Source organism: Styela clava, chromosome 15 (genome assembly GCF_964204865.1).
Source record: "Styela clava chromosome 15, kaStyClav1.hap1.2, whole genome shotgun sequence".
In the NCBI taxonomy this organism is placed as follows: domain Eukaryota; kingdom Metazoa; phylum Chordata; class Ascidiacea; order Stolidobranchia; family Styelidae; genus Styela; species Styela clava.
Window position 1 is genome coordinate 10712795 of NC_135264.1, and position 26320 is coordinate 10739114.

Below are 26320 nucleotides of genomic sequence, written 5' to 3' on the forward strand. Positions count from 1 at the left end.
ACTTTTGTTGAAACAGATTTTCTGATTTCGGAATGTAAATATTCCAATTATAATCACAACAGGACAAGTGAAACAAATACAATCAAAGACGTAGTACAACATGATGGCAAAAAAGGATCGACTTAAAATTCGCTGTCACATATATCAATTGTTCATAGTATTTTTAGTCCTTGGTTCTGTGCTCGAATACAATACAAAACCAAGGTGGCCCGAAACCGAGAAATAAGCATGGCCCTTCTATGGCGCACATTTGGTGTGGAAATATGTGTTGATCATAAGTGGTTCCAATATTAGGAAACACTAGAAATAATAATTGTAAGAAAACAAGATTAAAATAAAAGATTCTCAACCAAAAAAAGTTGAAGAAAATTAAGATACCTGCATGAAGGTAAAACCATTTTGCATATTTGTGGAGTTGAACTGGGAGTATGAAAATGTTCCATAGGAAATAACTGTTATGAAATCAATAATATATGCTACAACTTGATTTAACTTACCCCTTTGCACATATATCAACATTGGGTACAGCTATTAAGTTTCGAAAAATAAAAAATTTCCAGGGCAGAAACGTTTACAAAATTTTTATCATCTTAGATGAGAGATGAGCATAGCGAAGATCAAAAATTGTGATGAAAATAAAAAAGTTTCTGAATCGGTTTAGATGTGAAGTATGTAATACCATTTTGCTACGTACATATCATTGCTAAATTGTTTCACAAGATAAAAAACAATAAATCAGTAGTATTTATAGAAGCGAAAGTAGTACTTCTTTCAAATAGGAAATGCATTCCAATAATCATTTCTCCATTATTAATTAAGAAATTTAATTTAGATTTTGACAGACGGCAACTACATTAACCATATTTGAATACAATTTCCAAGTAGATTTGACTGAAGAACATCTTGAAAAAAAAAAAAATTAAAAGTGACAGGCATTACTGAAAAATTTCGCTAAAACAAATGAGAGAAGTCAATGTGAAATGATACTTGGTCATTAAAATTTAGCATATAGTAAAACTTATACTTCAAAATAATTTCATTTGGAATAATCGATATAAAAAATTATTAAAACATAATTCTGAAATACCTTATTTAAGGACATAGACACAAAAAAGTGGAACTATAAGACAGGGATAATGGTCACTAACATTTTTCAAATAGTATCATCTTGAAGAAAAAATCGACAATTTTGATTTATATAAACAAAAAATTAAATACAGTATATGGAAAAATAATATTTCAGCACACATTTGATTGTGCAAATTGTTAACAGGGTACCTGAGATTATTTCTCAATAAATATGATATTGATTCTTAAAGATGAAAAAATGGACAATGTTACGACAAGATGCAATCAAGTGCCAATTGGTCCTTGTATACTAAGTAAACTCCATATGCCACAACCTATGGTATACCTAAGTAAGCAAAAATAACATGATCCACTTACATTAGGTTGCAAATTAATGTAATTATATTCAAAGTCAGAGCACAAAAATTGTGCTATATGTGTTCCAAATTGATAAAAGGGATATTATCTTTTGGTGACAAGCAACTAAATTTTGTGCCAATTTAAAATAAACAATTTGATATTAAATTCAAATCAATTTTCTGCAGGTCATCATCTAGTTTCACTCTTTTTATTTCTATCATATATTTGTTTTTCGTAACATGTAAAAATATACAAAACAAAATGACATCTGGAAGTCTGGAATGGTTCAGCAATAAAGATATAAATAGATTATATGTGTCTGCATTATTTATAATGTCTTGGTCTCAATCTTGGTCTCAGTCACAATAAGAAAAAGGCATTTCAAAAACACGAGACTGAAATGATAGGAAAAGACTCTAGATGAGAATAAGACCAATTGATTGTTTTTGTTTTTTCTCCAAAAGCAGCTCTGTATATATAAATAGTCATTCAGACTAAGGGACTATGCGGGTCTGGCATATGCTGTTTATATGTTTGACGATATTTACACCTACAAGATTTCATAAAGCATTCGAAAATTATAGTAAAATACACTTGAAGTTCATTGCTCATAAAAGTACAAATAAATAAATTAAATAATGAATCTTAATAATAATCATTAAATATGAGAACAATGAAATTTTACAGATCAGCTTTTTTGTATTTAGCTCAAAAACATATAAAATATGAGATTCTCTTTCGAACACAAAAACATTACTAGCGGAGAACATAGTCAGGCGTTAAAATGATTATTTTGTAGCAGCTCAATATGGATGTTTGTTTTCATAGATAGTTAAAGGTATGTGAAGAGAAGTGCAGATATAAAAAAAATAACCAAATTTTACTGGCATTTATAAAGTAAATCAACTTTCAAAATATGCTGTTTGTTTCAAGGCCGAGATGATTAATTTAATGATTACCCCAAATCAGGGGTGTGCAACCTTTAATACAAGAGGGCCAGATACAAATAACTGGGTGAAACCGAGGGCCGCACTCTCATTTAATATAGGCTTTCTAGTAGTTGCAACACAAACATTTTGACTATCGATCTTATGACATGCATTGTTCGCTTCGCACAAGCTAGCTATTAGGGCATTGTAACGTCATAGACTCATAGGCATAGATAATAAATTGGACTCAGGAATATACTTTGTAACGCAGAGGGGTTGGAATTACTCACACGCACCAGATTAAAAACTCGTTTCAGGTGCCGCGTACCATTCAAAATTGGCACTTCTACACAAGCCGCACAATTTTTCTTGTGGGCCGCATTTGGCCCACAGGTTGCACATCCCTGCCCTGAATCGCATCAAAACTGTTGCAATTTTAGAAAAGGCCTTTTCAATTTGTTTAACTATATAACAAGGCATAATCACCATGAATGTGTGCGTAAAAATACACGATTTCAGAAACGGCCCATTGTTAAATAGAAACGATATTTCTATACCCTGTCATAAAAACATGATGAAGAAAAAGGAAGTTGAATATACAGGATGTTCAAAACCGGCGTCACATTTTTATACAATGCCACATTCAAACACAAAATCAATTATTAAATCTGATATTTTAAATGGAATAAATATAGTCTAAGCTCCATATATAATTTCATCGCTTTTTTAAGTATATGTAACACTTCAGGTTTTTTTTAAAAAACGAGGGAATGTTGAAATTTCTGAGAAAATTTGATTTTAAACAAGTTCTTTTTAAGTTGGTCTAGTATCAAGTTTGAAAACCAATTATATACTTTCTCCTTAATTTTTCTAACTCCCTATTTTTTTTTTTTCAGTTTTTTTCGCCGATTTGGGTTGAATCCAGCACTTATTTTTTTATTGTTAATCATATACCTAAATAGAAAAGCATCAATGATAATATAAAATTTCAATTTTTCTAAATTTTAAGCAGTCACAAAAATAATGGGTCATGGAAATAAGGTTATATGACAGAATCATTCTCTTGCATATCACCTTTGTCATATTCCGTATTCGAATTTGTTTGAATTATTTCTGTGCGTAATAGTCATTCTTTGTGCTTCTTTAATTTTTTCGTTATAGAAAACACACGAATGCCTAAGTGCTCAGCTAGCTGGTCGACCTAAACACAGAAGGAAATTAAATTGGAAAAAGTTTGTCACTTTTTAGTTGTGTTTCCTAAATTTTAACTATAAATCAAAATCAAAGGTCGTTTTGTCTTCCGAAAAGTTTTAGTTTAATTGCAAAGCAGTAATCAAAATATATTTCCGAAAAAGCTGCGATAGATTAGGTTAAAATTAGGTATCAGTACTTTTGAATGCGAATGGCAAATACCTTATTCTAATTGATGAATCATATCGCTCGGTGTTATGGCGCATCGTGCCAAGCGTTAGGAATCTGCTCACCACCGCATCCCAGATTAACTTGCGGGGATTCGCAGGTTCGAATCCCATGTGGGGTTAATTATGTACAAAAGGATTGCTGGACTCCTTGCCGGTGGTTCGCGTAACCGCAAGTTGAGTACTACTTCCTCCACCATCAAGTCCATACGTCCGAAAAAACTTGCTAACTAATCTTGTACCCGACATGGACTGGTAACCGGACGAGAGGCCGTGGTTCGCCGTATAATAAGGCCATTTTATCGGCTTTCCTCTTTCCCAGATAAATATGTAAATCCTATCCTATATAAATCAGTTTGTAAGCTCCAAACACAAGTAATAACACAGTATATATATATATTGTCCAGTTTGTGGACAATAGATTGTCACAAGTTTTTTTGCCATGTTTATCCCAGACTAAATAACACAAACTATTCTGTTAACTTACCACGACTACTCCGTAATGAATGTGCAACAGTACCAGTGAGACGGTAAGAATTTTGAGGCACCAAGATTCAATCGTGGCATCACCAAAGAATAATGAGACAGAAACAGCACAGAGCAATGGCATAATAAGAAAATTGAAGACCTGGCATCTACTGTTTGACATCTGGCTTACAATGAGTCGACACTGTAAATAAATAGAAAAGGAAATTCATGAGTATATATATATTAACTGAAAAACAAAACATCAACAACTAAAAACAAATTTTAATTAGAATACAAAACTGGAAAAAGTATTAATAAAATAGATCTCTAACATTGGAAAAAGTGATTTAAAACTGAAAAAGTAATAAACACTCATGGACTCACTCGGCAATCATATCCTTAACCTACTATGAAATGTACTCAAATTAAATACTATCAAAATTATTTGTTTTAAGAGTCACAGAAAAATAAATATTTGTTCTCTAAATATAACTGATAAATCTCTTTGATTGGTTGCCACGTGTAGCGTGAGATTGCTAAACTGAACTTTAATCTGTGGTTTTGCTGGACTTTGAATTGTTCTGAACTCTGATTACAGAATGCTTAGTCTGCATTAAATTTTATGAAATTCCCCACAATTGAAAAAGTATGTGCACCAAGGTGGCGGACACTGTAACGTAGTATGTGTACCAGGTTAAGGTTGGGCCATAATTTCAGGTACAAATACTACGGGAGTCACTTGGCTAGTCCCCGAACTCGTGATATTACTTTAATTGAGGAAAATTGGAATAAAATTATGGCCTAACCCTAACCTGGTACACATACTTCTGGAACGCCAAATCGTGTAGTTATTTTCAATGACCTTCTGCTGTTATCTAATTACTAATGATTAGTTTGAAAACAGTTGAACTGCAGGTGTCACATATGCATGACAATCGGGTTACAATTAATTGGGTTTATTTTATTTCTCTACCATTATGACTCCTCTATCGCCACTGTTGCACGACCAGTCAGAACAATCTCATCATAAAATGCAAAAGCAAGTGCTGCCATGTTTCACTAACTGGGATGTGAGGCTATGATTCTGATCCAACTGTAGTTATACACTTTTGTTTGAGTTTTCAAAATATATCATATTATAAGGGTTTGAATGAATAATTGATGAACTTTTCTAATATAACAATTCTAAAGTATTCTTAAATTCAAAACACTTTAAATTTAAAATTTCAATTTTGATATCCAAAACCTTATTGGACATGTCTGCTTACTTATATGATGTAAAAAATCATCTTATCAAATCGTGCCTGTAATCATTGCCTACAGGTATGTGTCAAATGCTGTCAAAAATTGTCATGACTTTAAGCAGTTAAAACACAAGAATTGAAAGATAATATATGCATACAAAGATAACAACCCTGCGTTTCAAATAAAAATAGTAACCCACCACAATATTTGATAGAATAACCCCAACAGCCGTTAACATCCATCTTGGACTCTGATGTAAAATATTTCCAGGTGAAAAAAAACACCATGTTGTGAACAATACAAAGACAATAACGGATGAGAATAATGGAATAAACGCCTCGTACATGCTTCTCATTTTACCAGTCTTGTCTACGTAAGATCTGTAAATTAGAAAGGAAATTTTTATCAAATACATAAATTTTTTCTCAAGTAAATATTAGGAAACATTTTGTGAATCTTTCGGGAGTGGATATTGAATTATTAATATGAAGTGTGATACAAGGTAGATCTCTTGGGCCTCATTTCTTTTATATATGTATAGCTTAGTCAGCATAGTATACCTTGAATTTCCAACATAAAGCGTAATACAAGGTAAATTCCTTGGGCCTGACTTCTTATTATATTTATAGTTTAGTCAGCAAAGTACACCTGTCATCAGCCTGTTTGGTAGACAGTAACCCAATTTATACTAATTACTATGAAAAAGGGTTTTCAATATTCATTAAAAGAGGTAGTAAATTCCGGTAAGATGATCGTCTGTCTGTTGCCGGTTATGGGAAGAGTTAACCAGCTCATCACTGAATGCACGTTGATCGCATAGTAAGCTAAAATCGACCAGGAGTTATGTGAAACCATTGTACAACAATGATAGAAGTCGAGCAATCCACTCATTCCACCTAAAATTCTACCCTGCAAATCTGCATAACCACTATTTTAGAGTAAAATACTTTTAAGATACTATTTATCACTTTGCTTGATAAAAACTCGATAACATTCTCACCTATAAACATTGTAGAAGCAGACTGGCATTGAGAACAAAATTCCAGAAGCTAAAAATAAAAAATACAATACTTAGCAAATAAGCAATATATTGGTTTGCGATCTTTTTGGTGGGGCGGGAACCCCACTAACGTTCCAGAGGTTCGAGGAACCCTTGCACAATAGTTTCATTGTCTCTTATTGTCTGAATAGTATAAACTATAAATATATATATGGGAGCAAACCTAACACGGAAAAAACAAATTGATCTTCCAAGTGTAGCAAATTTAATAATTATGGCAAACGTTATGGGTATTTAATTTTATTTAAACAATATAAACTCTCATATTTAAATGGAAACTTGCAGAATCCATGCCTGTACTGGCAGAACCCTGTGGTGCCACGGAACAACAGTTTAGGACCATCGATTTATAACCTCATGGGCTGAAGCTTTGGAGACCCCTGGACGAAATTTTGAGTTGATTTAAAACTATACATTTACGAACATGATATGTAATTTTAAATTTAATTCCTAATATAACTCACTTCAGAAATAAAATAGGTCCAATTTCTGGTCGAGTATGCATTATTATCAACTTTGTGAAGGGCCTATATACTTACCATATAAAATAACCAAAATGTATTCTCTAATTTTGATTCCATAAATATCCGCTCTCCAGATCTCAGTCCCGAAAAAAGCACACATTGCGTACGCAAGAGCCATTACCTAAAGTAGGTATTAAAAAGTTGAAAATGAGTTAGTTACTTCCAGCTTGATGTATTTTCTCCCCTAAAACTGAATGAAAAATGAACTAAATAACACAAACTATAACAAATCTTAAACGCTCCAAAATCCAATTTTTATAAATAATCAGTTGATTTTGAAAAGACAGCAAGTCCTAAATAATATAGTCATAAATGCAACCAGCAAACATTGGCTAACGAAACATTCGAAGCGTACATATAACAGTTGGTACACATTGGAAAAGACAATTTCAAGTTTTTGAATTCTGTACTCTTTCAATGAAACATCTATAATTTGGGCCAGTATTCGGCCCTCTGAGAAATATTTTGTGCCCTAGACTGGCTCATCTAATATTTCGCTGCTATGAGTACATCCCATATCTACGGTATATGAATATAAAAAGATTAACACATTATATGAATTATCCGAAAATGCTATAATACCAATATTAATAGTATCTTTTCAAGATTGTTGTGGTTGAAGGTTATTATTTTTTTTACTCACCACTTGACTAAAATCATATGACCATGGTAAGTATAAGATGCCAGTGTTATATTTCTCCCAGTGACAGAGTAGGAAACAAGTCATCAACATCCATAACACAGCATAGAATTGCCAAGCTGCAAGATACAATAGATAATGAGTAAAGATGATAAAAAACGCGGGTTTAAGACGAACCACAACCGATTGACACTGATATTTTGCTATAAAATGGTAAACATTACTTGGAGGCGTTGAAGCTGTTAATAAAAAAAATGTTTGGCAAGCGCGATCAGAAAGTTTGTTTGAATTAATTGAGATGAAAACATATTGGTTGTAAAAATATCGTACGACCGGAATTATATTTTGTATTTTGTTTGATTGTATGTGACGGATATTATTTCAGCTATATTTGAGTTTTCATATTTTGATTTATAGCATTCGTTAAAAAAAAAGAATTCACTGTATGTATCGTCCATGCTAGGGTAGGGGACCTCATTTGTAAATAACTGGCTAATTATTTCTCATCAAATGTTTTTGTGTAAAACTTAAATTATCTTCAGATATGTTTTATATTCAACATTAACTTTAATTAATTCAAGTTTTTATATCAACCAGTGTTTGCGTTTGCTTGTAATTTTTCTATTGATCCTCTCTACCATGATTGATTACTTACGAGAGAACTAGCTGGGGACAACAGCCTGGCACACAAAAACGTTAAGAATTTAATTGATATTATAGATAGGTAGCTTCCTCCAGAAGAAAAGTAATCAATCATAAGATAGATTTGCTATTGATAAAATGTCATTTATCGTGATGTCACACGTCAGTACAAATGTACAAGGGATTTGACATAGTTGTCAATATATCAAGATATTGATACTCGAGAATTTTTTTTTCAAGCACAACAAAAAGTAAAACACAAACTACGTTTTAGATGTATGGAATTTGAAAAGATTGTACTCAAACCTACTCCAAACAAGATGTTTGACCATATTATTCTGCTCAAGCACACCTTGTCTGAAGCATTGTCATGAGTGCTTGACTGACGAGCAGAGAAACAAGTATCACAATTTTTAAGTCTCTGCATTTGAGGTGAATATATTGTGAAGCTCTCATTTTTTGTGCTAAAAAATGACCTCAGCTTTTTTGCTGAAAAATATGGTATTTTTTCTTTGGATATATGATTTTTAACATATCAAAATAATATATGACTACTTTTAATTTCGTAGAAGCAAGGTCATAAAATCTTACCGGAAGCTCCACATTCTCCTCTACCAAATATTGAATAAATTCCAAAAGCAAACATAGAAACACACCAAGAATCTATACCATGATCAAATAATTCACCCATGGGCGAAGATGACCCCGTTCTTCTGGCTTGTTTCCCATCACAGCCATCTAAAAAGTAAGATTATGAAGTTGAGGTGGAACATAGTAAAATGTTATATGAACTTAATTAAAGCCAATTTTCATATTTGTCATTGTGGTTACTGATTAGCCAGCTGTATTAAACCTTGTTTGCACAAGACGTCAGTTGTGTCAAGTTGAAACACTATGTGAAAATATACTCAAACACTGATTTAAGAAAAATTATGTCTCCGATTCTGAGGTGTGAAAAATTTTGACTTCGAGTCTGGAGCGTAAAAAGGTTTGACTTCGACTCTGAAGGAAGAGAAATTTTGACTTTGACTCCGGAGCGAGAAAAAGTTTGACTTCGACTCCGGAGCGAGAAAAAGTTTGACTTCGACTCCGGAGCGAGAAAAAGTTTGACTTCGACTCTGAAGGGAGAAGAATTTTGACTTGACTCTGAAGCAAGAAAAAGTTTGACTTCGAGTCTGAAGCGAGTCTTCAACTCACGAATGTACAAAAATTTTGACTTTGAGCAAAGTTTGACTCCGACTCACGAGTTCAGAAAGATTTTGACTCAGACTCTTGAGTTGAAAAAAGTTTCGATCAGTAATCAGTAATCAGTAGTTTATTTCTCACCATACTTAAAATAGGCACAAACATACAAATTGCAATAAATTAAATTATAAATTGGCCATATTTCAGGGTGAAGGAGACGCGAGAAACCAATACTGGTTATCGAGCAGCGGCACCTATAAAATAAGTCTAACACTATAATTTAAAAAACAAAAAAACGAACTAAGTTTAAATAAATTGAGGAAAAAAATACATAAAATATCTCGAGACGATCTGCTGTAACCAGCAATCGCTCGCTTCAACCAAAGTGACTATAATAGTCACTTAGGCTTCAACAAAAGAAAAGACAACTCCGAACACCACTGATTCGGTAGCCATGGAGATGGCGTTAGTGGATTGTATCACAACAATGCTATTGTGATGCCCATTAGCTAACAATGGGCAATAAATGTCAAATTCTGATGGCGCATGGTTATTGGTTACAGTGGAACCCATGGTTTGCTGAGGGCGACAACAGGATCAGCAACGAATAAACCATACCTTTATGCTAGAAAGGAATTGAGGTACCTGTTAATGGGATCTAGTGATTGGCAGCTGGAGTCAGGGCTTCACATAACGTTACAGGATATATAAAATCAGGGAAGACATGAAATATCAAAATGTGAAAGATATTCCATAACAGTCATTCAAAATGAATGTAACCTAGTATCAACATTCACAGTGGGAAACTAGATAGACTACAAGACATGAAACAGCAAAACTAAGAAGAGTCAAGTACCGTAGTCTAATAGTTGAGTGAACCAATGAAGCAAAGTTTAAAAGTACATAAAGCAAATATTATTTATCAGGTAATACTTTTACAATGTTATATAAGAGTATAATGACAATCAGATAAACAATTTAGGCTTTACTGACTGCAAGAGAAAACAAGTCACAATGTTATGCTAATTAACCAAGATCTTGAGCAGATGGGCTTAGAATTTCAATGTGGTTAAATTCGTACAAAGCTTCATGAACCATCTCAAACATAAGAAAAGTAGTTTACTATATTGTGCAGGTTACGAACAAATACAGGTCATGCAATTAGCATGGCACACTTTACATAATTCAAATCACTGGCAAGAATGCAATAAGATAAGGACATGAAAAAATTGAAAAAAAAAAAAAGTATTATTATTACAGGTATAGGCCTAGCGGAGCAAGCGGGAAAGAGTGCCGAGGCCACATCATTTGGATGCAATCACAGCAGACTGGTAAGGTGACAGCAAGAATTTTTTATATTTTGTTTTGAAAGTTTCATAAGAAGAGTCACGTAAGATTTGGGGAATACTATTCCAAATTACAACACCCTTATACTTCAAGGAGTTTTGGGACTTGCTTAGCGAAAATCTGGGAACAAAAAAATTTGATTTTGTCGAAGAGCGTGTGTTATGCTCATGCACATTACTGAGAACAGTGAAATAATCAGCGAAAGCTGCAGGCAATTGGTTGTTGTGGAACTGGTGCATAATCTTAGAAATTTCTAATTTATAGATGTCAGACAATTTTAGCACCCTGGCTTTATGATATAGGGTGTTTATGTTTGTACGAACTGGTGCTCCGGAGAGAATTTTAACAGCCCTATTTTGTAAAATCTCTAATTTACGCAAGCTAGTTTGAGTAGCGGAGCCCCATGCAGCTAAGGCGTATTGGATATGTGATTGAAAAAGAGCAAAGACTCTCGAATTGAGAAAAATTTCGTCTACAAGTCTGAGTTGAGAAAAATTTTGACTCAGACTCTTACTTGAGAAAAACTTGTCTCTAACTCTAATAACAAAAACTAAGGTATATATAAGCCTTCTTCGATATACTGTTGAGAAAGTTTAATTAGACTTGATGCTATATAAAATTTTGGACCCCTTTTATCACCAATGAAATCTGATTTTCGGCTCAGGCTTCGAGGAGCTTAATAAAAATAAAAATCTGGCTCCGGTCTTGTACCTAACCCTTTCGATTATCGCTTATTAAGTACTCAAAACAAACCTAGATCTTACCAAGAGTATGCGAGAAGAATTGTGTGAATACACATAGCCACCAAACCCACGCTGGTATGGGTGGATATTCAGTAAATTCACTAGCTGATGCATACCAATATGGGTCATAAAATGTCAATACTGCAGTTTGTAAAACGAGGAGTAGAAATCCGCTGAATGTCATCAAATTTGGTGCTACCCATTTTGGAAATATCTAAAAATAAAATTTACAGTGATGATTGTCTCTTTTTTAAAAAAAAACCATAAAGGTAGCAAGCATATTTAATGCTCATCAAACAGGTTTCATGTGGAAGGACATGAAAAATTTAATTTATATTTACCTTCACAAACTGGTTCCAGAATGGGTGCATGACATAATTTGACAAGGGTGATGTGTCGATACTGCTGTACTAAAAATTAAGAATATTAAAAAATTTTGAAGTCTTTTTTACTGTGTTAGTAAATCAGTTATGACTAAACACTGAAAGTACAAAAGTGTCATGAGTCGGCAACCTACGACCTGCAGCCAGGCTCTTTAAAAATGATGTATAGTCAGGTGGGGGTTAGAATGACGTATGCAAAAATGGTTATGCTGCCCCAACTAGAAGTACTTGACGGCGTTTAGTGAACTAGCCCCTTTAGTTCGTATATTAAGGTATAATCAAGACAATATTGCAAACTGAATGCGTTTTGTTAACAAGAAAGAATTCCTTAGGTGAAAATACCTGCGACCCGAACCTAACCAAAGGTTGCCATCCCTGGTCTATATTAACATAACAAGGTATGAATTTGAGGGTAGGGTAAGCATGCCCAAAAGCAGAAAACTGTAGTGACACTTAATCCCCGCCTTTCCAGTTTTAATCATCTGGTGAAAATCCGGGTCTCATGTAGTTTCGTACCTAACATACTTCTAGTGGGCTTAGCATAACAATTTTTTCACGTGTCAATCCTAACCCCCACCTGACCACACCATCCAAAAATTACGTCACTACGACATCAGAGTGACGTAATAGAGCCCTTCAAACTATGCGAACTGTCATCCAAGACGCGCAGACGAGAACCCGAAATTGAACAGCCATTTCTCTCGTTTTCTCGTCGCAACGATCCCGATAGGAGAGGGATCGCTGATCGTTGGCGCCGATGCCATTTCGGGCGATCGTACGAGAATTTGGCAAGCTCTATGACGTGATTGTGACGTCGTAGTGACGTAATTTTTGTATGGAGTAGTCAGGTGAGGGTTAGGATTGGCATGTCAAAAAGTTGTTATGCTACGCCTACTAGAAGTACGTTAGGTACGAAACTACACGAGACCCGAAAATCCTTGTTGAAAAAGATACAAAGAAAACAACCAACCTTGTATGAATCAAATCCAGCCAGTTCATCGTCGGTTATATACATCGTGCAGCTTTGAGACTAATCTGATATAACTCAGTCTACCTTTCTGCTACCAAAGAATGAGCCACCCACGACCTAACGATTGAACCTAACAGCACGAACGAACCTTCACAGTTTACACTACCAGAATCGGATCTGGGTTGCCACCTCGCGGATTTAAAATTTATTACCCTTTAGGTGAAGTTGTACAAGCGGACATTTATAGTATAAACAGGATGTGAAGTCGGGGTTCGCCAATATTTTCATCCTATTCGGAGTCATATATTTAAACTCTCCAGAGTTGGAATAAAAATGATAAATTCCACGCAGTCAAGAATTTTTCGTAGCGATAATCGAAGTCAAAATGTTCTACAAAATTAAAAAAATAAAAATTCACTAAGCCTATTTGAAAGTCTATTATTAATAAAGGATAGTATTCGACATTTTGATTTTTTAGAGTTTGGGAGCCGCAATCAAAGTCATTTTGTTTTAATTCGGAGTCAAAAACAAAATATTTTAAACAGGAATCGGAGACTGATTGTGGATTTCCCGTCTCCCAACCCTGAATAAAATGCACAGACAACATATAGAGAATTTGGTTTGTCTCTTTGTTAGAATCAGAAAAATTTATTTGAAAATTAGCTTCAAAGAATAAAATAGTTGCCTAGCTTAATAACTACTTAGCTGATTGAAACGACCGCTGACTCGGGCCAACCTGTCTGTCCCTCGTCATTTGAAAATGACAATTCAATGAAATGAGAGCATTTGATTTACTTTCTTTTTAAATCAAAGTATTGGGATAGTATTTATATGAAGAAACCCAAAATTTGTGAATTGAGGGAGAGAGTTGAAAATATAAAAAAGACGTATCTATATTCTTGTTAGTTTCGAAACCAAAAAAAGCAAAAGTAATGGCCTCAATCATTCTGTTTTGAAACTTTGGCTATATAAATCAGACAATAATAAAATGTGGTTGCTTAGAAGAGAGCACATTTTATTTTAGAACTACCTACGTTGCGGAACATTCGGATCATCCTACACGTCATCCGTCCCGGCGATAGACCTAAATGTCCCGGTTTTGCAGTATGAAAGTTTCAATAATTTTTCTATTTGATACTATTACAAAAAAAAAAATTTTTAAACGGAGGCAGCCGATTTACGACTGATTTATGTCTCACTTCACTAGTTCAGATACAGAAACAAACATCTTAGCAAACACCAAAAGCTACCTGAGGCAAATATTTGTGGTGCATTACACGCCGGTTATAAATACCTGTTGTTAGAGACATATAATATTTTATACGAAAAGACGCTCAAACGAAATGGAAACCTATTTCTTTGTGAAGTTATGGGCACCACTGAGGTACCAATACATGGAGCAAATCAATATTATATATAAGTGATACGCTCGTTAGCGATTAGTGCAAAAACAGTTTTACATAAATTTATTTCTTGAATATACATTTATATTATATATATATATATATATTCCAAAAATATTTTGCCTTGAACATAATGAAAAAGAACCAACAGATTGAATAAAGTTGATCATGGTATTTTAAATGTCATCTATTTATAAATTTTCTCTGAATATGCATTATTCAGTTCTTTATCTCTTTTCTTGTATCAAATTTACTTTCTGAACATTATCGTAGGGTAGGTGTACGTTAAAATAAATTTAACTTCATCATCAGGAAGGTCATTCATGTCCAATATTCTCTTTACGTGACTTCCTAGTGCTTGTATTGGTGCATTCTCCTCGCCCAAACCGAGATTTAAATATTCGAGATATTTTGCTACTGTTTTGAAAAGGTTTTTATATTGTATTAACGTATTTTCTACTTCAAACTCGAGACCTTCAATCCTTTCTTTGGTGTTGGATTTCAATCTATCATAAATAATGTCATATTGACCAAATACATCTAAGATAAGATCCTGCGATCCCATGTTGCGATGGTATTGCTTTTCGATTTCTACAATGCTGGCGCGTTTGCTTTGAGGTTCATTTATTTTTCTGACAAAGCTGGGACAGTATGCGTATATCGCGCAATAACCACCAGGCTTCAAAACTCGATGACATTCGGTTTCAAAGGTTGCCAGATCCAGCCAATGCACTGCAGAAGCACATATGATAAGATCCACACTATTGTCTCCGACAGGAAAGACATTATCACGTACAATACGAAATTCCACATTTTTGTTTGAATTGTGTTTGTTTGCGTATTCTATCTGAGAATCACTAATATCAATTCCTAATATCGACTCAAAGTAAGGTGTAAATATGTAGATGCTTTGACCTCCTCCGCAGCCTACGTCGAGCATTTTCTTCAGCTTTCCATTTTTGCCATCGCCTTTTTTGCTACGCAAATAGTTCATGATTGCCTCAGCTACAATATCAGGATACGGTGGTCTATGTTTGGCGTACAATTCAGACTTTTCTTTACCATTGTAACAATGGGCGTAAGACATTGCATTCGATTACTTTTATATATCCTATATTGATATTAAAATTGATGAAGAGTTACTTAACTTAGAATCAATGTGTAGTTAAAAATTAACATTCAATTAAACGTAAATCGAATTCGACATAGCTTCACTTCTGAACTCATGCTGCAACTTATTTTATAATCCGCAAGCTGCTTCCTTTAATAAATTATCTCAAATCAATCAATAAAATTGTTTCATTGGTCATTCAGCGAAAGCACAATAAAATGAAAGCGAAAAGGGGGATCACAACATATTTGCATAATGAATCAACAATTTGTTGAATTGCAGCGCCAATTGTTATGCGAGAGCGACACGAAGAATACCGAAACGTTATTCTTCCATAATTTTAAAAGAATTTCTTCCTTTACGCAGTTGTTTTTGACCTTTAATTGCGATAATCATAGAGAATATTGATTTAAAAAAATGTCATCATTGTTTGTAAATATAATTTTCAAACCATTTAAAAAATATTTCAAATATATATGTCAACTTTCAAGAAAAAATTTATGTCTTTATTTGGGAACCCTTGGCACTCACCGAACCCTATTTCTTGTCTCGCTGGACCTAACCCTCCCGGTAAAGTCGGGTTAAAGAACACTGGTGCAGATATTGAAACACACACACATATATATACATACAAATAATCATTGCTTAAGATCGCTAAACACAAGAATATTAATTAGGATATACAAAACCACATGAGCCTCAGGCATTGAAAATAATAAGAAATTGCGATGATATATATAACAGGGAAAAAATTTATCGATAGTTTACATCGATAGGGTATGCAAGTTTGATAAAGGTACATCCTTTGAATTTTTTCCTATTTCAACGGCCTGGATATTATTTACTGAATGTTAAAACAGTTGATATATATATAATCGATCTTCGTTTATAGACAAACGTTTATAAATATCACATCCGAGACAATATGTATAGCAGGGATATGAAGGATGAAAAGGATATTCGTAAAATTTCAGACTAACTTGAAACATTCTTTATATCTTTTCTCCATGTCAATACCACTGATGTCGCCTGGGGTATTTCAAAATATGCTATGGGATAAACAAATAGATTAGACAATGTAAGACTTTTCTAAATACACGATATAGCACTCAATATAACAAAGAAGAATTATTTATGAAATGGGAAATTTGGTTGTTTAATGTTTCGTTAAGTTTCGTGTTGACTCGAAAAAGTAACACCTGCAAATGATTGGATAACTGGAACTGATTTCTTGTATTTATATTACTGTCGGAGTTATCTTAAAACATCAAAGGTATAATTTTAGCATCCGTGAACACTGCAGGTTACTCTGGCTTTATAGAAACATGGAGAAGTACTAAGACAGTCAATAAGAAAATGATCAATAACTCACAGAGGTCTCAAATTTGTAGTGAAATATGAAAAGCAATTGAGGACGGAGATGGCTAATTGGGGATGAGACTGGGTTAAGAGATAAATGTCCAATAGTGAAGTCAAATAAAGAGACTTGCTACCCGTATGCGCAGTCAGGAGACACTGGTACAGCTATCGAAGCATGCAATAATATTCATTGTTTGTCATCGCTGGTTTAAAACAAGTCTACGAGAACATTAATTAAAACATACAAAACCACAAAAGCCCTGGGCGTTGAATATAACAAGAACTAGCGATAATACAACAACGAAAACATTTGATCTTAAACTGTTAACAAAAGTTTGAACTGGATACGCAAGATTGCTGTAAAGTAATTTCTTCTGTATTCGGAGTGAATATATACAAAGCTCGTTTTTAAATTATCCAGAAACAGATCGATGCTGGAGGCCAAGTCAATTTTATTTCTGAAATTCTCATTGTTTTTCACAGGTTGAAAGAATCTTAAAACTGATAATTTATTATGAGAAATTCGATTTTGTTAAGAAATACGAACATGCATAGTAGACTATGTTTTTTATACAGAAATGCGGATCTTTATTTTTTTTTATGGAATTGTCATACAGTATGGGTGTTTGCGTGATTATTGTACATAATGTATTTATTGTCATACTTTGCTAATATTGAATTTGTGCGAAAGTAATTTTTTTTTAATTAATCAAACATCAAATATATATGAAATGTTCAAAAACGATTGATCGAAAGTTCTCATTTGTATAACTGACGTCAGACGGTGCGTTTCAAGTTATAGTATGCGAGAGAACCACCAAATAACATCACATTATACTTTCCTCGCCTCTGTATTTATACCAAACAAAAAACTTTTTACGTACTATCATCATATTTTGGTATTAATGTTTTGTCACGTTGTCTAGAAAATATCCGCAAATGATTTGAAAACTCGAAATCATATCTTTTTTGCACTGGAGTAAAATTGCATCTTCAAACACCATCGACGCTGTATTTTATGATGTGCGCCCATTGCAAACTATTTTGGCTTCAAAGAAGTGTGAAAAAAAAAACGAAACAATATACGGAAAAAGGGTTTCAACCCACTAAGACCAGGGAGTCCGTGAAAATAAATATTGGACTTCGACCCCTTGTTGTAAACTCTAACTTGACTTGACTTGAAGGAGTGGAGAACCTTCTATTTCGACTTCCGCCCCAAATCTAATTTTGATATCCTAAACTTTGGGAGTATCCAAGCCTTCTTTATTAAACTGTAAAAAGCGCTTAATAAACTTGATGTGTTTTGAGTTCTCCAAATAAATTTGACTTCTTACATAACCATGGAATGTCCGAAAATCCGATTCCAACACGGGGTATACAGAATTTCATCTGGGGTGAGTGCAAAAATACATCTCCGGATCCGGAAAAGCATGCCAAAATCCGATTCCTACGGACTGTCTACAGATGTCTCAAGTTTAAAATGAACTTCCTTATCGAGGCTTTGCAACTCTGTGCCGACACCGAGTGGCAAGGTGATCATGAGATCATTTCACTCCTGCAGGAAAATGCGATACTAAAGCTTTTTAGTGTAAACTGTCCTGGTGGGATTATAAATATATATCTGATAGAAAACAGTGGACAGCTCTTGTGGTACTTTTGATAATCACAAATGACGTAAATTTATATATGGTACGATGAATATGGTATGTAATGAAGTAGGCTATATTGAGGTACATTGAACCATAAATAGTACATTACCTATACGGGCCGGGATTTTCTCACAGTTTTCTGTTTGACGTTTTAGACGCGTGAATATGGATAGTGGAGAAATTTATAAATGAATTGTGATGAATAACCTTACACGGCATACAGAGACTTATCTTACACAAACAGCAGTAACATTCCAAGTAACGTTGAGATATTTAACTGTGTAACCGAATTATATATATAAATATATACATTTATACATAAAATGAGTTATCGTTGCATATACTTCTCACGGGTTTCAGTGAGAATGAATGAATAAAATTTTCCCTCTGACAAAAAATGATATATATATATACCCTAGTCCCTAATTTAATGACATGTATATATCAATTTCTTTTTGTACTCTGTTTGACAATATTGATTAATTTATATGTATATTTAAAGTCATGCATAATTTTCAAATTCAAAGTTCTTACTAGTGTTAGATTGAAACAGCAGGTGCTGTAGATTTAGTAAACGCCATTGTAGGATACGTGTAAGTTAAAATAAACTTAACATCCTGGTCAGGAATGTCTTACACTTCTAATATTCTCTTGACATTTTCTCCCAATTCGCGCATCGGCGCTTTTTCTTCATCCAATACGAGCTTCAAATATTCAAGATATTTGGATGATGACTTAAAAAAGTCCTTATACTGTTGCAATGAAAATTCCAAGTCCATCTCGAGACCTTCTATTCTCTCTTTTGTAGACATTTGCAGTCTTTCGAATATACTATCGTAATTTTCAAACGGATGAAAACAACAATCCGGAAATTCCATGTCACGTAAAAATTGTTTTTCAGCCTCTATGAGGTTGATTTGTTTGCTTTTCGGTTCGTTTATTTTTCTGACGAAAGATGGACAATAGCCGTATATCACGCAACATCCGTTCGGTTTTAAGACTCGATGACATTCAGTTTCAAATGTTGCCAGATCAAGCCAATGTATTGCCATCGCACACGTAACAAGATCTACACTTTCATCTTCAACAGGAAAGAAATTGTCACCCACAAGACGAAATTCCACATTTTTGTTAGGGTTGTGCTCGCTTGCATGTTTTATCTGAGAATCACTAACATCAATTCCTAATATCGATTCAAAGTAAGGTGCAAACATGTGAGTACTTTGTCCTGCTCCACAGCCAACATCAAGCATTTTCATCAGTCTTCCTTTCTCGGAGTTACAGTTCTTCTGTTTGTGGATATATTTCATGATTACTTCCGATATAAAACTGGGATACGATGGCCTATGTTGAACATAGAATTTCGTTATCTCATCGCCGTTGAAGAAATGTGAGTAAGCCATCCTAAATCCGTTCGATAAATTAATAAATACAGAAGCAAAAATCTAATCAAATATGATATATATATTAATAGTCGATGGCTAGTTCTGAGTACCCTCCTTATTCTTAAATTGACGGTTTTATAGCATCAATCACTTTGGCATGACACTTAGGCCATCGTCCCTACGCTCGTAATGTACGAAGAAGGGTGCCTGCTTATACGCATAACCAAATAATTAGATAGGCATGACGGAAGCACGTATTTTTTCAGTATAAAGTTTTGTCATCGCTTCCGTTAGTAAATGATCGATTGCATTAAACAAATGTCTTCATGCTGAAAGGTATTTCTCCAAAGCACCGCACAACAAAATAAATAACTGACCACAGAACAACACGTTCGCTAGAGTCACTCCAGTGCACGCGACATTCCCTGGTTATTCGTTGGTCTAATGGTTCATTTATTGCACGGTTATTTCCAGTAATAATTGATATAAGTTGGCTAATTTGCAGAATTCATATTGTATTTACCATTAATATCAGTAATTTTGAAAATCTCCTCCCCAATCTGTCGAATTAGATGTTTGAACCTTGGATGTCGCTGCTCGAAAACCAGTTTTGGTTCCCCGCGGCTCCCCTTCCCCAGGAATGTAAATATCATTGTTTCCTTATATTTTTTGCATGATTTTTGCCTTTTACTGGTTGGAAAAAATAAACTTGATTTGACCACTTAAAAAACGTTGCTGCCGATGATTCCTATGTAATTTATTGAACACGGCGTGGACCTATGGATCATTTTGTTATTATTGGACACGAAATAGACATACCACTATGGATCGTATATTTTTAAAGGTCAGCCTCGTCAATAACAAATAGCAATTATTTTACATTGCGAGTAACTTTGGTCTACCAACAAGTTTAACAAGCTTCAGCATCAATTAGCAAAGATCAAATATAATAACAATATGTCAATGCTAAAATATATGGACATCAACGTCAAATGATTACTATAATGTCAGCAAAACTCAATTAAAATATATATAAGGAAAAATTGCAACGAATGTTATATGAAGGTCCGCCCCAAATATTAAACAATCATGTGCCAGTGATTATAATAACCGGCAACGTTTGGAGTGAAAAATTGGACTTCATAAAACTCAATGAGAACAAAAAAACGAGAGACGTTCAACGACTTTTTCCATCTTCAAGTAACGAGGAAAAGGACGAGTTTTTCACATTAAAGAACAACAACAACTTTGTATACAATGGGAAAGCTTTTGTACAATTACTGTGTTAGTAATTATTTGCTTTGGCATAAATGTTCTAAAACAAATCGCCTATTCTTGTCGGGTTCTGAATCTATAGCTATTGATATCATTGTGCCAATTTGTAGTTCGAGCACCCTTGAAATATTATTTACATCTCATAACACGAGATCTGAACAAGGCCTAACCGCTATCCTGTGAAACAGCAGGTGCTGTAGATTTAGTAAACGCCATTGTCGGATAGGTGTATGTTAAAATGAACTTAATATCCTGGTCAGGAATGTCTTCCATTTCTAATATTCTTTTAACGCTATTTCCCAATTCGCACATCGGCGCTTTCTCCTCATCAAGCGCTAGCTTCAAATATTCGAGATATTTGGATGATGTCTTGAAAAGGTCTTTATACTGCTTCAATGAAAATTCCAAGTCAACTCCAAGGCCTTTTATCCTCTCTTTGGTGTCAGTTTTCAGCCTATCGAATATGCTATCGTAATTTTCAAATGAATGAAAAGAAGCATTCGAAGATTTGATTGTTCGTATAAATTGTTTTTCAGCCTCTATGATACTGACTCGTTTGCTTTACGGTTCGTTTATTTTTCTGATAAAAGATGGACAGTAGCCGTATATTACGCAACATCCCCTTGGTTTTAAGACTCGATAACATTCAGTTTCAAATGTTGTCAGATCAAGCCAGTGTATTGCCATAGCACATGTAACAAGATCTACACTTTCATCTTCAACAGGAAAGAAATTGTCACGTACAAGACGAAATTCCACATTTTTGTTAGGGTTGTGCTCCTTTGCATGTTTTATCTGAGAATCACTTACATCAATTCCTAATATAGATTCAAAGTAAGATGCAAACATGTGGGTACTTTGTCCGGCTCCACAGCCAACATCAAGCATTTTCTTCAGCCTCCCGTTCTCGGAGTTATTGTCCTTCTGTTTGTGGATATATTTCATAATTACTTCCGATATAAAACTGGGATACGATGGTCTATGTTGAACATAGAATTTCGTTATATACTCGCCATTGAATAAATGTGAGTAAGCCATCCTAAATTCGTTCGATAAATGAATGAATACAGAATCGATAATCTAATCCAGTGTTTCCCAACCCGAGTCCGCGGTCTCAAATGAGTCCGCAGAGCGTTTGAATGAGTCCGCAACGAGCCAGAAATTCACTGCGGGCCGCAAACGTTTTTGCGAAACTTAATTAACTATCAGCCAATTTTCGATTTACGTTAGAATTTACATAAAACATAAAAAGCCAGTTTATTCACATAACATTAATCAAGTCAATAATTACCGGTTACTGAGTAGGGCTGGGCATATAATCGCATATTCAACTATTAGAATAGCAATTTACTATACGAAAATTTGGTAACAAGGGCGCGACAGGTCACTTGCGAGTCGTTTTATCAACAGATTGGATTTCACAACTCTCTTGCGGATCTTCGACGAAAACAAGAGGTTGTAAACGCTTCGATAAATACGTATATAATGGGTGTTTCTCGCGAGTTCGAACAAGGAGGAATAATTTTTTTTTTTTGGTAGGTGTAAATGGTGGCAACGCAAATGTTCTAAATTGAAAAGCGGTCCGCGACCGATTGAAGACGCTTTTTTAGACATTTCAAATCGCAAAATTTAATTAAAAAACTATTCGGGCACTTTACCACGCATTTTGGTGTCCACGGATTGTCATGGTATTTTCTGAGCAGTACTGCTCTTATTTAGTCAACACAACCGCAGATTCAAAGGATCACACATATGGATTGAGTATTTTATGCAACAGAAAAAATCATTGATAAGTCGGCTCTTTTAACGAGTGACGTATACGCGACGATTACTTCAGAAGTTGTTCGCGAGAATTTTAAGGCGATGAATATGTATTTTTGGTTTACTAATGTACTTCAAATATATTTTTTATAAATACTAAATTATGTTGTACATTCTGGAAATTTATAGCAGATAGTAGGATTTTTTCTAACGGCGATAACAAATTCGCAAGATCGCAAAAAATATGTATATATCAAAGCCGAATATAATCGCGCAATATATTCTCTCATTATTATGTTCGAAGATGGCCGTGGAATTTTAAAGAAGAGATGCTTTCATCTGGTCGTAAGTCGACGCAAGTCACGCAACCGCGAGTTACCATGAACACAATTAAATTAAAATAGAAAAGACATTTTAAATTCTCGTCGTTGTCATGGATTGAATATTTTGCGACAGAAAAGTCCATTATACACCATAAAAAGTCAGCTCTTTTAACAAACGCGTAATTGAGGCGAGTTTCCGATTTTGAAATTCGTTGAATTTCTGTTGTGTTTGGCTTTATTGCTTCTTCACAATAAACGCACCTTGAGTCCGCGAAGGTTTTCGCCGGTGAGAAAATAGTCCGCGACCAAAAAAGGTGGGGAAACGCTGAATTCTAATCACATCAAATATGATATATTAATAGTCGATGGCTAGTTCTGAGTACCCTCCTCATTCTTAAATTGGCGGTTTCATAGCATCAATCACTTTGGCATGACACTTGGGCCATCGTCCCTACGCTCGTAATGTACGAAGAAGGGTGCCTGCTTATACGCATATCGTTAACCAAATAACTTAGATAAGCATAGGAAGCATGTTTTTTTTTCAGTATAAAGTTTTGTCATCGCTTCCTTTAGTAAATGATCCACTGCATTAAACAAATGTCTTCATGCTGAAAGGTATTTCTCCAAAGCACCACACAACAAAATAAATAACTGACCACAGAACAACACACTCGCTAGAGTTACTCCAGTGCATACGGGGATTCCATGGGTATTCGCTGGTCTCATGGTTCATGCATGGTAATTTCTAGTTTTAATTGATAGTAGTTGGCTAATTTGCAGAATTCATATTGTATTTACCATTAATATCAGTAATTTTGAAAATCGCTTCCCTAATCTGTCGAATTAGATGTTAGAACCTTGGGTGTCGCTGCTCGAAAACCAGTTTTGGATCCCCGCGGCTCCCCTTCCCAGTAATGTAAATTTCATTGTTTCCTTATATTTTTTGCATGATTTTTGTCTTTTATTGGCTGGAAAAAAGAAACTTGATCTGACCTCTTAATTAAAAAACGTTGCTGCCGATGATTCTTGTGTAATTTATTGAACACGGAGTGGACCTATGGATCATTTTGTTATTATTGGACACGAAATAGAACTATCACTATGGATCGTATATTTTTTAAAGGTCAGCCTCGCCAATAACAAATGACAATTATTTTACATTGCGATTAACTTTGGTCTACCAACAAGTTTAACAAGCTTCAGCATCAATTAGCAAAGATCAAATATAATAACAATATGTCAATGCTAAAATATATGGACATCAACGTCAAATGATTACTATAATGTCAGCAAAACTCAATTAAAATATATATAAGGAAAAATTGCAACGAATGTTATATGAAGGTCCGCCCCAAATATTAAACAATCATGGGCCAGTGATTATAATAACCGGCAACGTTTGGAGTAAAAAATTGGACTTCATAAAACTCAATGAGAACAAAAAACGAGAGACGTTCAACGACTTTTTCCATCTTCAAGTAACGAGGAAAAAGACGAGTTTTTCACATTAAAGAACAACAACAACTTTGTATACAATGGGAAAGCTTTTGTACAATTACTGTGTTAGTAATTATTTGCTTTGGCATAAATGTTCTGAAACAAATCGCCTATTCTTGTCGGGTTCTGAATCTATAGCTATTGATATCTTTGTGCCAATTTGTAGTTCGAGCACCCTTGAAATATTATTTACATCTCATAACACGAGATCTGAACAAGGCCTAACCGCTATCCTGTGAAACAGCAGGTGCTGTAGATTTAGTAAACGCCATTGTCGGATAGGTGTATGTTAAAATGAACTTAATATCCTGGTCAGGAATGTCTTCCATTTCTAATATTCTTTTAACGCTATTTCCCAATTCGCACATCGGCGCTTTCTCCTCATCAAGCGCTAGTTTCAAATATTCGAGATATTTGGATGATGTCTTGAAAAGGTCTTTATACTGCTTCAATGAAAATTCCAAGTCAACTCCAAGGCCTTTTATCCTCTCTTTGGTGTCAGTTTTCAGCCTATCGAATATGCTATCGTAATTTTCAAATGAATGAAAAGAAGCATTCGAAGATTTGATTGTTCGTAAGAATTGTTTTTCAGCCTCTATGATACTGACTCGTTTGCTTTGCGGTTCGTTTATTTTTCTGATAAAAGATGGACAGTAGCCGTATATTACGCAACATCCTCTTGGTTTTAAGACTCGATAACATTCAGTTTCAAATGTTGTCAGATCAAGCCAGTGTATTGCCATAGCACATGTAACAAGATCTACACTTTCATCTTCAACAGGAAAGAAATTGTCACGTACAAGACGAAATTCCACATTTTTGTTAGGGTTGTGCTCGTTTGCATGTTTTATCTGAGAATCACTTACATCAATTCCTAATATAGATTCAAAGTAAGATGCAAACATGTGGGTACTTTGTCCGGCTCCACAGCCAACATCAAGCATTTTCTTCAGCCTCCCGTTCTCGGAGTTATTGTCCTTCTGTTTGTGGATATATTTCATAATTACTTCCGATATAAAACTGGGATACGATGGCCTATGTTGAACATAGAATTTCGTTATATCCTCGCCATTGAATAAATGTGAGTAAGCCATCCTAAATTCGTTCGATAAATGAATGAATACAGAATCGATAATCTAATCCAGTGTTTCCCAACCCGAGTCCGCGGTCTCAAATGAGTCCGCAGAGCGTTTGAATGAGTCCGCAACGAGCCAGAAATTCACTGCGGGCCGCAAACGTTTTTGCGAAACTTAATTAACTATCAGCCAATTTTCGATTTACGTTAGAATTTACATAAAACATAAAAAGCCAGTTTATTCACATAACATTAATCAAGTCAATAATTACCGGTTACTGAGTAGGGCTGGGCATATAATCGCATATTCAACTATTAGAATAGCAATTTACTATACGAAAATTTGGTAACAAGGGCGCGACAGGTCACTTGCGAGTCGTTTTATCAACAGATTGGATTTCACAACTCTCTTGCGGATCTTCGACGAAAACAAGAGTCTGTGAACGCTTCGATAAATACGTATATAATGGGTGTTTCTCGCGAGTTCGAACAAGGAGGAA

General features: G+C 34.5%; 5 protein-coding genes across 5 annotated transcripts; all 5 read right to left on the minus strand.

Moving 5' to 3' along the window:
* Positions 1 to 17: 17 nt before the first annotated feature.
* LOC120333618 (ethanolaminephosphotransferase 1-like) lies at positions 18 to 13166 on the minus strand. Its single transcript, XM_039400951.2, has 10 exons — positions 12983 to 13166; positions 11971 to 12039; positions 11651 to 11843; positions 8946 to 9092; positions 7716 to 7831; positions 7088 to 7193; positions 6489 to 6537; positions 5688 to 5868; positions 4263 to 4445; positions 18 to 3558 (listed from the first exon to the last, which is right to left on the minus strand). The coding sequence occupies exons 1-10, from the start codon at positions 13025 to 13027 to the stop codon at positions 3484 to 3486; spliced, it is 1164 nt and encodes a 387-aa protein (XP_039256885.2). The 5' UTR covers positions 13028 to 13166; the 3' UTR covers positions 18 to 3483.
* A 1267-nt stretch (positions 13167 to 14433) lies between these two features.
* LOC120334551 (putative methyltransferase DDB_G0268948) lies at positions 14434 to 15788 on the minus strand. The gene has a single exon (XM_039402056.2). It carries the CDS (start codon positions 15470 to 15472, stop codon positions 14636 to 14638), a length of 837 nt encoding a protein of 278 aa, XP_039257990.2. The 5' UTR covers positions 15473 to 15788; the 3' UTR covers positions 14434 to 14635.
* Positions 15789 to 19136: 3348 nt separating this feature from the next.
* LOC120334553 (uncharacterized) lies at positions 19137 to 19907 on the minus strand. The gene has a single exon (XM_039402060.1). The coding sequence runs from the start codon at positions 19905 to 19907 to the stop codon at positions 19137 to 19139; it is 771 nt and encodes a 256-aa protein (XP_039257994.1).
* A 1422-nt stretch (positions 19908 to 21329) lies between these two features.
* Positions 21330 to 22202, minus strand: LOC144411833 (putative methyltransferase DDB_G0268948). Its single transcript, XM_078109446.1, has 2 exons — positions 21777 to 22202; positions 21330 to 21503 (listed from the first exon to the last, which is right to left on the minus strand). Exons 1-2 carry the CDS (start codon positions 22200 to 22202, stop codon positions 21330 to 21332), a joined length of 600 nt encoding a protein of 199 aa, XP_077965572.1.
* Positions 22203 to 24966: 2764 nt separating this feature from the next.
* On the minus strand, positions 24967 to 25839 carry LOC144411834 (putative methyltransferase DDB_G0268948). The gene has a single exon (XM_078109447.1). The coding sequence runs from the start codon at positions 25837 to 25839 to the stop codon at positions 24967 to 24969; it is 873 nt and encodes a 290-aa protein (XP_077965573.1).
* Between the last annotated feature and the right edge of the window lie 481 nt (positions 25840 to 26320).